Source organism: Melanerpes formicivorus, unplaced genomic scaffold (assembly GCF_026170545.1).
Source record: "Melanerpes formicivorus ecotype bairdi unplaced genomic scaffold, bMelFor1.0.p_v2 SCAF_54, whole genome shotgun sequence".
Lineage (NCBI taxonomy): Eukaryota > Metazoa > Chordata > Aves > Piciformes > Picidae > Melanerpes > Melanerpes formicivorus.
Window position 1 is genome coordinate 3586713 of NW_027142406.1, and position 15160 is coordinate 3601872.

The following is a 15160-nucleotide window of genomic DNA, read 5'->3' on the forward strand; positions in this document are numbered from 1 at the left end:
TCCTGTGATCCTGTAAGCCTACTCATCTCACAGTACACATTCCAGACAGCACACAGTCATTCCTGTGGCTGCAAACTGGAAGAGAGAAGCTGGTATGAGAACTTACCTGCTTGCTGCTGGCCGGTCCCATTCCTCATCGCTCAGCCCTGGCTCATGAAACGGGTGGTTTCGTGGTTTGCTTGGAGGGGACAAACTGCTCTGCTTAGGACTCCTCCACTCATAGGCATTGAAGCTGTAGCCTGAAGCCTGATAGCTGTGCCCTAAAAAAGATGAATGATGTATTTATGGCACTGTCTATGTTGTTACAACAATCATAGCAATAAAGCACATTCTGAAGCTGGGCTTTCTATAAGTTGGCTGTGGACTCACAGAATAGGAGAATCAATAAGGTTGGAAAAGACCTCAGAGATCATGGAGTCCACCCTGTCACCCAAGACCTCATGACAACTAAACCACGGCTTCAAGTGCCACATCCAATCCCTTTTTGAACACCTCCAGGGATGGTGACTCCACCACCTCCCTGGGCAGCACATCCCAATGGCCAATCTCTCTTGCTGGGAAGAACCTCCAGCCTAAACTTCCCCCCACAGCTTGAGACTGTGTCCTCTTGTTCTGGTGTTGGTTGCCTGGGAGAAGAGACCAACCCCCACCTGGCTACAGCCTCCCTTCAGGTAGTTGTAGAGAGCAAGAAGGTCTCCCCTGAGCCTCCTCTTCTCCAGGCTAAGCAACCCCAGCTCCCTCAGCCTCTCCTCACAGGGCTGTGCTCCAGACCCCTCCCCAGCTTTGTTGCCGTTCTCTGGACACCTTCAAGTGTCTCAATGTCCTTCTTAAATTGAGGAGGCCAGAACTGGCCACAGGACTGAAGGTGTGGCCCTTGCTGGGCCAAGGAGTCATTCATGCAAAGGCAGGACTGTGCTCTCACAGCCCTGCTTTGGTCACTTTGTCAAAATAAATCATCTTAGCTTTTCTTTTGATTTTTCTTTTTAAGTTCTAAGGAGAAGCAGTGCTTGGGAAAGTGCCAAAATGATACTCCTCATTTCCTTGGTGAACTGATAATCTTGGGAGCAAATTGTTCAGCTGTGGCTTTCCACACTCTGGGACTGAGGCCCAGAGTGCTTTCCAAAGTCCTGCCGGCTAAGGTGCCATGGCAAAGCCAAAATGAAACACAAAGCACAAAGGCCAACAGAGGAATCTCTGCACCCACCACCCTTTGTCTGAGGGGCACTCAGCAGAGCTACTGCACTTTTGCCAGGGCTGACAAAAGGTGCACCTCATGATGTGGACACATGCCCAGGCCCAACACACACCCTGGGAAACCTAGACTGGCTGAAAGTGCATTTCTCCATCAGCCATGGAGCTGCTCTGCTTTGAGGACAGACTGAGGGAGTTGGGGTTTTTCAGTCTGGAGAAGAGACAGCTCTGAGGAGACCTCATTGTGGCCTTCCAGTATCTGAAGGGGGCTACAAGAAAGTTGGGGAGGGACTTTTGAGGGTGTCAGGGAATGACAGGACTGGGGGGAATGGAGCAAAACTAGAAATGGGTAGATTCAGATTGGATGTTAGGAAGAAGTTCATCAGCATGAGGGTGGTGAGAGCCTGGCACAGGTTGCCCAGGGAGGTGGTGGAAGCCTCATCCCTGGAGGTGTTTGCAGCCAGGCTGGATGTGGCTGTGAGCAACCTGCTGTAGTGTGAGGTGTCCCTGGCCATGGCAGGGGGGTTGGAACTGGATGACACTTGAGGTCCCTTCCAACCCTGACAATTCTATGGTTCAGTCTCAAGGCTGTGGAGATGGCCTTGACAAGGCTGTGGGAATTGCAGCCTTTTCCCACCTGCAGAGTTTATTTGTGGGTGCTTTTATCATACAAGCAATGTATTACAGAATCACAGAATCAATCAGGTTGGCAAAGGCCTCAGAGATCATCAAGTACAACCTATTACCTAATACCTGACAACTGAACTATGGCTCCAAGTGCCACATCCACATGACTCCACCACCTCCCTGGGCAGCACATTCCAATGGCCAATCTCTCTTTCTGGGAAGAACTTTTTCCTCACCTCCAGTAGTGTTTCTTTAAGTGAATTGAGTGCAATTTGAATTCCAAGTAGGGACCAGAATGTCTGGCTTCCAAGTGATGTTTCAAGAGGAACACATGGATTGAGTTGTGACAAGCTGATGCTGATCTGGTAAGCAAAATCCATTATGGTTCAGCTGCCAGATATGTATTTCATCCTGACACATTCCTTTCCCAGCCCTACAGCTGGCATTTTCTGCTGTGCATATTAGATTAGGAAGTTCTGTTTTGTTGATGAGTAACAAATATCACTGCTGTCACCTCTCTAAAGAGTGCAATTTGCTTCAGTAAATCAGTCTAGACCTGGCTCACTCAGATCCTGTGTAACTACAGGGTTGTGTGCATTTTCCAGCTACTTGGCAGGCATAAACACACTCCTGGATTCTAGGAGGGGTTTTTGGTTGGGAAAGTGTGAATGCTGTGTGGGGATAACCCCAGATTAGTGAGGAAGACAGAATCACAGAAACATTCAGGGTGGAAAAGAGATTGAGGATCACCAAGGCCAACCCAGAAGCCTACTCTACAAAGGTCACCCCTAAACCACAGCCCCAAGCACCGCATCCAAACCACCTTGAAACACAGCCAGGCTTGGGGACTCCACCACCTCCCTGGGCAGCACATTCCAGTGCTTTGATGCATTAAACAAAGGTCAGTTCTCAGAGAGAAAAAACTGCTCACCAGCATTAAATCAGTACCTAATAGGATAAGGCATTATCTGCTGCTCCAGAAGCATTCCCCAAACTCCACAACTTTCTTAGCCCGTGCTTATGCCAACAAAAGTTTGGAGAGAAGCCAAACTCAACTTGACAGGTCAAGACAGAATGAACTTGAACAGAAATGTGGGCCACATCAGTACCACAGCAAGGGATGAGGCACAAATCTGGTTACACTCAGGCTGTTTAGCAGAACTGCCATGTATCCAGCCAAGACTCAGCTGATTTTCTTCAGGAGAGTTAGGGGGGAAAAAGAGCTGCTTTGGGATGCTGGTTTAGGTTTGGTTTTGCCATGGCACCTTAATCAAACTTTGGAAAGCAGTCCTCAGTCCTTTCCACAGTTAAAGAATCACAGAATTATTGAGGCTGGAAAAGATCTCTGAGATCATCAAGTCCAGCCTGTGACCCAAACCCATGACTTCAGCTAAACCATGGCACCAAGTGCCACATCCAAGCTTTTCTTAAAGACCTCCAGTGGTGGCAACTCCACCACCTCCCTGGGCAGTCCATCCCAATGCCTAATCAGCCTTTCTGTGAGGAAGTGCTTCCTAATATCCAACCTAAACCTCCCCTGGTGCAGCTTCAGGCCATGCCCTCTTGTCCTGTCACAAGCAGCCTGGGAGAAGAGCCTGACCCCCACCTGACTACACCTTCCTTTTAAGTAGTTGGAGAGAGTTGATAAGGTCCCCTCTAGGTCTCCAGACATCATCAATTCAACCAAGGAAATGAGGAATATCCTTTTGGTACTTTTTCAAGCATTGCTTCTCCTTAGAACTTGAAAATATTAGAAGAAAATCTAACATGATTTATTCTGACAAACTGAACACAACAGTTAAAACCAGAAAAGGGAACAAATGCATCTCAGCTCTTCATTCCAGTGGCAGGCACATCATACAGGGGGGAATAAAGCCTGTAGAAAATGCTCTTATGTAACAGTAAATGAAAAGTAAAGTGTAGAAAACAGAAGTTATGCTTAATGGCATTGGGACTGTCTGGTTTAAATTGGTTGATGGTCTGCATCAGGAACAGTGTGGCCAGCAGGAGCAGGGAGGTCATTCTGCCCTGGACTCAGCACTGGTTAGGCCACATCTTCAGTCCTGTGTCCAGTTCTGGGCTCCTCAGGTTAGGAAAGATGTTGAGATGCTGGAAGGTGTCCAGAGAAGGGCAACAAAGCTGGGGAGGGGTCTGGAGCACAGCCCTGAGAGGAGAGGCTGAGGGAGCTTGGGCTGCTTAGCCTGGAGAAGAGGAGGCTCAGGGGAGACCTTCTTGCTCTCTACAACTCCCTGAAGGGAGACTGTAGATAGGCAGGGGCTGGTCTCTTCTCCCAGGCAACCAGCACCAGAACAAGAGGACACAGTCTCAAGATGTGCCAGGGGAGGTTTAGGCTAGAGGTTAGGAAGCAATTCTTCCCAGCAAGAGAGATTGGCCATTGGAATGTGCTGCCCAGGGAGGTGGTGGAGTCACCATCCCTGCAGGTGTTTAGGAAGAGACTGGATGAGGCACTTGGTGCCATGGTTGAGTTGATGAGATGGTGTTGGGTGATAGGTTGGACTGGATGATCTCAAAGGTCTCTTCCAACCTGGTTTATTCTATTCTATTCTATTCTATTCTATTCTATTCTATTCTATTCTATTCTATTCTATTCTATTCTATTCTATTCTATTCTATTCTATTCTAAATACATGCAGTAAGGAACAGGCTGCCCAGGGAGGTAGTGGAAGGCCCATCCCTGGAAGTTTTTAAGGCCAGGTTGGATCACAGGATCACAGCATGTCAGGGGTTGGAAGGGACCCAAAGAGATCTTTGAGTCCAACCCCCCTGCCAGAGCAGGACCATACAATCTAGCTCAGGTCACACAGGAACACATCCAGATGGGCCTTGAAAGACTCCAGAGAAAGAGTCCACAACCTCTCTGGGGAGTCTATTCCAGTGCTCTGTGACCCTTCCAGTAACAAAGTTCTGCCTTTTGTTGAGGTGGAACCTCCTGTGCTGCAGCTTACATCCATGGATGTGGCTCTGGACAACCTGCTGTAGTGCGAGGTGTCCCTGCTCATGGCAGGGGAGTTGGAACTGGCTGATCCTTGAGCTCCCTTCCAACCCTGACAATTCTGTGATTCTATGAAACCCTTAAATATTAAAGAACAGAAAAAAAAAATCCCTAAATGTCTACTAGCAGTGACATCAGCTCCTTCTTGATCTTAAGTAAAGCTCAGCAGGTGTCAAAGCAAATGTTCTGCTTTCCAGTGTTGGGTGATAGGTTGGACTCGATGATCTCGAAGTTTCTTTTCCAACCTGGCCTATTCTATTCTATTCTATTCTATTCTATTCTATTCTATTCTATTCTATTCTATTCTATTCTATTCTATTCTATTCTATTCTATTCTATTCTATTCTATTTCCATTCCATTCCATTCCATTCCATTCCATTCCATTCCATTCCATTCCATTCCATTCCATTCCATTCGAAACTGCCAGCTTTGTCTGTGTGCAGACACACTAGAGAATGGCAATGAAAGTAATCAGCACAGACTTTCAGTCTAGATGGGAAATCTGCTGGGCAGAGCTCAGTCTCAGTTCTCTGTGTGAGGGTACAAAGCAGCTGTCCTAGAACTACTACCCACACTCCTGGAAAGCAACAGAAAACAACAGACAAATACAATGGAAAGGATGTGTGCAAGCAGAGTGGGAGAGCAAAAACTGTTTCATAGAATTATAGGTTGGAAAAGACCTCAGAGATCATCAAGTCCAACCTATCACCTAATACCTAACCCCTCCTGACAACTAAACCATGGCTCCAAGTGCCACATCCAAGCCTTTTTTGAACACCTCCAGGGATGGTGACTCCACCACCTCCCTGGGCAGCACATTCCAGTGGCCAATCTCTCTTCCTGTGAAGAACTTTCTCCTCACCTCCAGCCTAAACCTCCCCTGGCACAGCTTGAGACTGTGTCCTCTTGTTCTGGTTCTGGTTGCCTGGGAGAAGAGACCAACCCCCACCTCACTACAACCTCCTTCCAGGGAGCTGTAGAGAGCAATGAGGTCTCCCCTGAGCCTCCTCTACTCCCGACTAAACAACCCCAGGTAAGGTCTACCTGTCCACTGCTTTACTGTGGAAATAAACCTCTTAAAGAGAGTTAAACAAACCACTGAAGCTGTGTGAAAGTGACTTTTCTTGTTATCTAGAATATTACAGGATGTCTGTGTCCCTCTCTGCCTAGAGAAATGTCTCTCCACACGTGAGGTTATTTGAAAACCCACACATGAGACCCACTGAAAACAGCCAAAGGGAAGTGGAAAGCTCAGCACTAAGGAAAACTGTGTCTTTAAACAGAATGGTTGTTTCTGAGAGCTAAAAGTTAGAGGCCAGTGCTGCAGGAATGAGAAAGGAGTAAAAGATTTAGGCATCATGAGCAATGCCCAACATTCCCTCTTCAGCAGTTTACAACAAACCTGCTGTCAGTTGGAAGTTGTTGCATATGGGCATCAAATGAATGAACATCTTCAGTGTGGTCTGTGCCTTGCATGGATCTGTATTTGAAGGATAAACTCTTTTAGGTGAGCATGAGCTATGGGCAGGGATACTCAGATGTCAGCAAAGCTAACAAAAGCCTCTTAATATGTTGATTAATCATAGAACCATAGAATTGTTAGAGTTGGAAGGGACCTCAAGGATCAGCCAGTTCCAACCCCCTGCCATGGGCAGGGACACCTCACACTACAGCAGGTTGCTCACAGCCACATCCAGCCTGGCTGCAAAAACCTCCAGGGATGAGGCTTCCACCACCTCCCTGGGCAACCTGTGCCAGTCTCTCACCACCCTCATGGGGAGCAACTTCTTCCTAGCATCTAATCTGAATGCTCATGGCACAGCACATTGGCAAGAAAGAACAAACCCAAGGCCACCCAACTGCAAGAAATCATGCTGCCTGGTGAGGTGTTGCTCTTAAGGAGACTGTTGGGTGGTGGCCAATGCCAGCCCAAGGGGCAATGGTGGAAGATGAGGCATAGGAAGTTTCATGGAAACATGAGGAGAATTTTTTTCCCTGTGAGGGTGACAGAGCACTGGAACAGGCTGCCCAGGGGAGCTCTGGAGTCTCCTTCTCTGGAGATACTCAAATCCTGCCTGGATGTGCTCCTGTGTGATCTGCTCTGTGTGCTCCTGCTCTGGCAGGGGGGTTGGACCGGATGAGCTTTCAAGGTCCAGCCCCTGAAATTCCGTCTTTCTGTGAAGATCTGTGAAACATTTTACAGGCATAGCCTAAAACTACCACAGGAAGGCCAGCCATGAAGGGGGTTGTTTTCTACTCTGTCAATTGCATTCTGGGTAGTACCTTGATTTCCAAAGCTGGTATCCATACCAGAGCTGTCCCAGGACTCCACTGCGCTGTCGACACTTGGGACCGTGGTGGAATAGATGTCTGAGAGCTTGCCAGACTTCTGTGCAGCAGAGGCTTCATCTTCAGCATCACTCAGTTCACTTACATGACCCACAGGGACAGGAAATTTCTTGGGGCTGGTAGCTGAATGGGATGATCAAAAAACAAGAGAGGCTGGTGGGCATGGTTTTACTTTGGTTCTAAGACTACACTGTTTTAACCACTGCCCTGATGTTTTGCCAGGGATAGGCAGAATAGAATAGAATAGAATAGAATAGAATAGAATAGAATAGAATAGAACAGAACAGAACAGAACAGAACAGGTTGGAAGAGACCTTCAAGATCATCGTGTCCAACCCAGCAACCAATCCAACCCACCTAAACAACTAACCCATGGCACCAAGCACCCCATCAAGTCTCCTCCTGAACACCTCCAGTGATGGTGACTCCACCACCTCCCCAGGCAGCCCATTCCAATGGGCAATCACTCTCTCTGTATAGAACTTCTTCCTAACATCCAGCCTAAACCTCCCCTGGCACAGCCTGAGACTGTGTCCTCTTGTTCTGGTGCTGGCTGCCTGGGAGAAGAGACCAACCTCTGCCTGTCTACAACTTCCCTTCAGGTAGTTGTAGAGAGCACTAAGGTCTCCCCTGAGCCTCCTCTTCTCCAGGCTAAGCAACCCCAGCTCCCTCAGCCTCTCCTCACAGGGCTGTGCTCCAAACCCCTCCCCAACTTTGTTGCCCTTCTCTGGACTCGTTCCAGCAAGTATCACAGTATCACAGTATAACTTAGGCTGGAAAGGACCTCGAGGATCATCGAGTCCAACCTATCAACACAGACCTCATGACTAGACCATGGCACCAAGTGCCACGTCCAATCTCCTCTTGAACGCCTCCAGGGTCGATGACTCAACCACCTCCCTGGGCAACCCGTTCCAATGCCGAATGACTCGCTCGGTGAAGAACTTCCTCCTCACCTCGAGTCTAAACCTCCCCTGGCGCAGCTTGAGACCGTGTCCCCTTGTTCTGGTCAACCTCCTTCCTAAACTGAGGGGCCCAGAACTGGACACAGAACTCGAGGTGTGGCCTAACCAGTGCAGTGTACAGGGGCAGAATGACCTCCCTGCTCCTGCTGGCCACACTGTTCCTGATGCAGGCCAGGATGCCATTGGCCCTCCTGGCTGCCTGGGCACACTGATGGCTCATGTTCAGCCTACCATCAACCAGTACCCCCAGGTCCCTCTCTGCCTGGCTGCTCTCAACCACTCTGACCCCAGCCTGTAGCACTGCCTGGGGTTGTTGTGGCCAGTGTGCAGAACCTGGCACTTGGATGTGTTCAATCTCCTGCCCTTGGCCTCTGCCCATCTGTCCAGCCTGTCAAGGTCCCTCTGCAGAGCCTCTCTACCCTCCAGCAGATCAACTCCTGCCCCCAGCTTGGTGTCATCAGCAAATTTACTGATGATGGACTCAATGCCCTCTTCCAGATCATCAATAAAGATGTTAAAGAGCACAGGGCCCAGCACTGATCCTTGGGGCACACCACTGGTGCCTGGCTGCCAGCTGGATGTGGCACCATTCACCACCACTCTCTGGGCTCAGCCCTATAGCCAGTTCCTAACCCATTGCAGTGTGCTCCCATCCAAGCCATGGGCTGACAGCTTGGCCAGCAGTTTGCTTGCATTAAAAGTCATTGCTGCTACCCCTGGCCATACTCACCATCTGTCTGCTTCTTGATTTTCAAGGTGACAGTTTCTCCTGCCATCTGTAACAAATGGATGGCTTCACTCAAAGGTTTTCCTTTCAGACTGCTACTATTTATTGCTAGAATCCTGTCTCCTATGTGAATTGCCCCTGTCCTGCAATAACAGAGAGAAATAAAATACTGACAAAAGGACACAAAAAAGCAACAAAGGCTCTTTCTTTGTCTGTTTGGAGCATGCAAGCCTCATCTGGCTTTCTTTCCTTCATTTGTAGTACAGAGCAATACTTCTGTTAGAAAGGCTTAAAGCAATTCACCTTTGCAGTAGTGACAACAGCAGAGCAGCAGATGTGGATTTCTGTGTTAAAGCAGTAACTGAGCTAACCACCTATGGCTGATATTCATTGCAGCCTACCTGTTTAAGAGCAACCTCAGACAGCTCAGTAAGTTCTGCAATAAGTCAAGCTTCAAGGAAGCTCCCAACATGACAGATAATGGCAGTGTGAGCAAGTCAGCAGCTACTTCACCAATGTGGCTTTCCAGATGGGTCATAACAAGAGAAGAAAATACATTTGCTTTGTGTAAATGCCCTCTATGTTGCCAGAGAATCACAGCATTGGCAGGGTTGGAAGGGACCTCAAGCATCAGCCAGTTCCAACCCCCTGCCATGGGCAGGGACACCTCACACTACAGCAGGTTGCTCACAGCCACAGCCAGCCTGGCCTTCAAAGCCTCCAGGGATGAGGCTTCCACCACCTCCCTGGGCAACCTGTACCAGGTCTCACCACCCTCATGGGGAAAAACTTCTTCCTAACATCCAATCTCAATTTACCCATTTTTTTTCCATTCCCCCCAGTCCTATCACTCCCTCACACCCTCAAAAGTCCCTCCCCAGCTTTCTTGTAGCCCCCTTCAGATACTGGAAGGCCACAATTAGGTCTCCTTGGAGCCTTCTCTTCTCCAGACTGAACAACCCCAACTCTCTCAGTCTGCCCTCATAGGAGAGCAGCTCCAGCCCTCTGCTCAGCCTCCTGGCCCTTCTCTGGACACCTTCAGATCCTTCCTGTAATAGAGGCTCCAGAACTGGACACTGTGCTCCAGCTGGGGTCTCTCCAGAGCAGAGTATAGGGGAAGAATCACCTACTTGGCCCTGCTGGCTCTGCTTCTCTTGCTGGAGCCCAGGCTCTGCTTGGCTTTCTAGGCTGCAAGTGCTCACTGCTGGTTCATGTTTCGTGTGTTCTGTGTTCTCTCTCAAACCACCACCCAATGTACCATGACTCTAGAGTTGCAATGAGTCTCCCTATCTTAGAAATAATAGGTGACATAAATCTTTCTCTTTTTCATTATTCTCTATCCATCACCTGCCATGAGGAGCACTTCTACTACTTGGGTAATGTTTGAGCCTGTAAAGTGCACATCCAGACTCAGTGTGTGCATACAGCAAGTGGCAGATAAACATCCAATACCTTCAGAGATCACAGAATTGTCAGGGCTGGAAGAGACCTCAAGGATCATCTAGTTCAAGCCCTCCTGACATGGGCAGGGACACCTCACACTACAGCAGGTTGCTGAGGGCCGCATCCAGCCTGGCCTCCAAAACCTCCAGGGATGAGGTTTCCACCACCTCCCTGGGCAACCTGTTCCAGTGGGGAAGAAATTCTTCCTAATATCCAATCTGAATCTACCCATTTCTAGTTTTTCTTCATTTCCCCTAGTCCTATCACTCCCTGACACCCTAAAAAGTCCCTCCTCAGCATTCTTGTAGCCCACTTCAGATCCTGCAAGGCCACAATAAGGTCTCCTCAGAGCCTTCTCCTCTCCAGACTGAATAGCCCCAACTCTCTCAATCTGTCTTCATAGCAGAGGTGCTCCAGCCCTCTGATCATCCTTGTGGCCCTTCTCTGGACACTGTTCTCATGATGAAAGGATGTGAGGATGATGAGAGGGCACCTCAAGTGCTTTCCTTGGGCACATAAAGCGTGTACTATACAAAGCTATTCAGATGCTCATGTGACTGAGCAGTGATTGCCTACTCTTCCCTAAGTGATTTATGACAAGGACCACAATCTTCTGCTCTGTCTTGTGTAGTAGGTGAGAGAACATCCTGCTAAAATATTGCTCCTGCTCCTAAACTTGGAAATGACCTAAAAAAACCCAACCCAGCAGCAAAAAGATTATAAACTGAAATGTGGAGAATGAAAACCAAAACCCCCCCAAACAACCACGTATTAAACTGCTAACCCAGGAAAATGAGGACCTTCAGGTAAACAAAACAAAGCTACCTTGACAACGAGAGCATCTGAAACCATTTGCTTGCCAATTTACCTTTCAGCTAATCCTCCTTTTGTGAGGCTGGAGATGATGATGGGATCAAAGGGCTCTTCAGTGCCAGAGATTGTAATGCCAAGGGGCCCGCCGTAGCGCTTCAACTCCACGGTATAAATGATTGCTCCAGAGCTCTCCTGCTCATCTGCAATAAAGGCCAAGGGGATGCAATTGGGTCCTTATGAATGAAGGAATGGAGAAAAAAAAAATCCAGTGCATTCAGACCAGTGGCTCATAATCAAACAACGTTATCAAAGGATTACATTTCAGCGAAGCTTCTTAATCGGATTCCGCTGGATTGTTAAAAAGGATAAAAAAGGAAAGAAAAGGATGTGTCACAGACTCACAGAATCCACCAGGTTGGAAAAGACCACAGAGACCATCAAGTTCAACCTATTATCTAATAGGTAACACCTCCTGAGCAACTAAACCATGGCTCCAAGTGCCACATCCAAGCCTTTTTGAACACCTCCAGGGATGGGGACTCCACCACCTCCCTGGGCAGCACATCTCAATGGCCAATCTCTCTTGCTGGGAAGAACTTTCTCCTCACCTCCAGTCTAAACTTCCCCTGGCACAGTTTGAGTCTGTGTCCTCTTGTTCTGGTGCTGCTTGCCTGGGAGAAGAGACCAACCCCCACCTGTCTACAACCTCCCTTCAGGGAGTTGTAGAGAGCAAGAAGGTCTCCCCTGAGCCTCTTCTTCGCCAGGCTAAGCAACCCCAGCTCCCTCAGCCTCTCCTCACAGGGCTGTGCTCCAGACCCCTCCCCAGCTTTGTTGCCCTTCTCTGGACACCTTCCAGCATCTCAATGTCCTTCTTAATTTTTTTTAGCCCAGAACTGGACACAGGACTGAAGGTGTGGCCTAACCAATGCAGTGTACTGGGCAGAATGACCTCCCTGCTCCTGCTGGCCACAGTATTCCTGATCCAGGAATAGAATAGAATTAGAATAGAAATAGAAATAGAAATAGAAATAGAAATAGAAATAGAAATAGAAATAGAAATAGAAATAGAAATAGAATAGAATAGAATAGAATAGAATAGAATAGAATAGAATAGAATAGAATAGAATAGAATAGAATCAACCAGGTTGGAAAACACCTCAGAGATCATCAAGTCCAACCTATCACCCAACACCATCTCATCAACTAAACCATGGCACCAAGTGCCTCATCACATGGTCAAGGTGCCTAGAACAGCAAAAAAAACATGCAGATGGAGCTGCTGGGAATTTTCAGACCACATCTTGAGACTGAAGCCAGGATAATCTGCTCCATCACTTTCCCTGGCACTGAGGTCAGGCTGCCAGGCCTGGAGTTTCCAGGTTCCTCCATCCGACCCTTCTTGTGGATGGGGACCACGTTGGCCAGCTTCCAGTCATCTGGGACCTCACCTGTGAGCCAGGACTGGAGGAAAATGATGGAGAGTGGCCTGGCTAGCACATCTGCCAGCTCTCTCAGCACCCTAGGATGGATCCCATCTGGTCCCATGGACTCGTGAATATCCAAGTGGGTGTTCAGAAAGAGACTTGATAGGGTGCTTGGTGCCATGGTTTAGTTGATTAGGTGGGTTGGATTGGTTGATAGGTTGGACACGATGATCTTGAAGGTCTCTTCCAACCTGGTCCATTCCATTCCATTCCATTCCATTCCATTCCATTCCATTCCATTCCATTCCATTCCATTCCATCCTATCCTATCCTATCCTATCCTATCCTATCCTATCCTATCCTATCCTATCCTATCCTATCCTATCCTATCCTACCCTGTCCTATCCTACCCTATCCTATCTTATCCCATACCATTCCATTCCATTCCATTCCATTCCATTCCATTCCATTCCACTGTATTCCATTCCATCCTACCCTATCCTATCCTATCCTATCCTATCCTATCCTATCCTATCCTATCCTATCCTATCTTACCCTGTCCTGTTCTACCTTATCCTATCCTACCCTATCCTATCTTATCCCATCCCATTCCATTCCATTCCATTCCATTCCATTCCATTCCATTCCATTCCATTCCATTCTATCCCATCCCATCCCATCTTCTCATGACTCTTAGCACAAGTCAGCCATGTTTGGGGGAAAAGACCCCAACACGTCACTGACACTTAAATGCACACAAATGACCCCATGCTGTAAAAATCCCAAAGACACACAAGAATCTGCACCAGGCTCAGTGCTGATACCAGAATTATCTTCATCCTTGCGGATCTTTAACTTTACAAGGTCCTCACAGTGCTGCAGGATCTGCACAGCATCTTCCATTGAGCAGTTGTCGAGGCGAATGTTGTCTATTGCGAGCAGCTTATCGCCCAGCTCAAGTGTCCCAGTTCTGTGAACAAGCAAACCAGCTGACATGAAACTCCAGGAATGTTAACACAGTGTGTCTTAGATGGCATGGACATTGTTACAGAAATGGGATGGATTTCACAAGACACCTACCATTTTATTTCTTAATGTCATAGAATTGTCAGGGTTGGAAGGGACCTCAAGGATCAGCCAGTTCCAACTCCCCCTGCCATAGACAGGGACAGCTCACACTACGTCAGATCACCCAGAGACACATCCAACTTGGCCTTCAAAACCTCCAGGGATGAGGCTTCCACCACCTCCCTGGGCAACCTGTGCCAGTCTCTCACCACCCTCACGGGGAAAAACTTCTTCCTAACATCCAATCTGAATCTACCCATTTCTAGTTTTTTTCCCATTCCCCCCAGTCCTATCACTCCCTGACACCCTACAAAGTCCCTCCCCAGCTTTCCTGTAGCCCCCTTCAGATATTGGAAGGCCACAATGAGGTCTCCTCAGAGCCTTCTCTTCTCCAGACTGAACAACCCCAATTCTTTCAGTCTGTCCTCACAGGAGAGGAACTCCAGGCCTCTGCTCCTCTTCATGACCCTTCTCTGGACAGTTCCAACACCTCCAGATCCTTCCTGTAACAGGGGCTCCAGAACTGGATGCAGTACTCCAGGTGTGGTCTCAGCAGAGTGGAGCAGAGGGGGAGAATCACCTCCCTGTCCCTGCTGGCTCTGCTTCTCTTGCTGCAGCCCAGGCTCTGCTTGGCTTTCTGGGCTGCAAGTGCTCACTGCTGGCTCCTGTTGAGCTTCTCCTCCCCCAGCACCCCCAAGTCCTTTCTTCAGGGCTGCTCCCAAGCCAGTCCCTGCCCAGCCTATACTGGTGCTTGGCATTGCCCCAACCCAGATGCAGGAGTTTTCATTTCTAACTGCTTTAAAAAGGAAGAAAATCAACCCCAAACCAGTATGTTCCAAGCTCCCTTTCTTTAATTTGGGCCTGCCTGGACACAGAATGGAACCAGATTTTTTCCTGGGATTTTGACTGTCTTACCTGTGAGCAACACTTCCTTTCTTGATATCAGAAATAACCAGAGGGTCTCCTGGTTTTCTGCTGGATGGAGCTGTAATAATGAAAAACAATACATAAAAGTATCTGCTTTTACTTCTGGATATACAGATGGGCTAATTCTGTCCACAAATCACTATTTCATGCACATTTAACTGCATTACACTCAGTCTCACAGTATCACCAAGGTTGGAAGAGACCTCGAGGATCATCGAGTCCGACCTGTCACCACAGACCTCATGACTAGACCATGGCACCAAGTGCCACGTCCAATCCCCTCCTGAACACCTCCAGGGATGGGGACTCCACCACCTCCCTGGGCAGCACATTCCAATGATGAACGACTCGCTCGGTGAAGAGCTTTCTCCTCACCTTGAGTCTCAAACCTCCCCTGGCACAGCTTGAGACTGTGTCCTCTTGTTCTGGTGCTGGTTGCCTGGGAGAAGAGACCAACCCCTTCCCGGCTACAACTTCCCTTCAGGTAGTTGTAGAGAGCAATAAGGTCACCCCTGAGCCTCCTCTTGTCCAGGCTAAGCAACCCCAGCTCCCTCAGCCTCTCCTCACAGGGCTGTGCTCCAAACCCCTCCCCAGCTTTGTTGCCCTTCTCTG

General features: G+C 48.5%; 1 protein-coding gene across 3 annotated transcripts in view; it reads right to left on the reverse strand.

Annotated features, from left to right (window-relative positions):
* GRIP1 (glutamate receptor interacting protein 1) overlaps window positions 1–15160 on the reverse strand; it is a 310370-nt gene that overhangs the window by 21309 nt on the left and 273901 nt on the right. For 2 of the 3 annotated variants that reach the window (XM_068160947.1, XM_068160948.1), the window contains exons 14-19: window positions 14537–14606; window positions 13378–13523; window positions 11185–11329; window positions 8877–9016; window positions 7116–7304; window positions 107–260 (exon numbers count right to left, since the gene is read on the reverse strand). In XM_068160947.1, coding sequence (XP_068017048.1) covers window positions 107–260; window positions 7116–7304; window positions 8877–9016; window positions 11185–11329; window positions 13378–13523; window positions 14537–14606 — 844 coding nt within the window. Of the gene's footprint in view, window positions 1–106; window positions 261–6234; window positions 6313–7115; window positions 7305–8876; window positions 9017–11184; window positions 11330–13377; window positions 13524–14536; window positions 14607–15160 lie in introns of all 3 variants that reach the window. The other variant, XM_068160945.1, reaches the window with a different exon arrangement.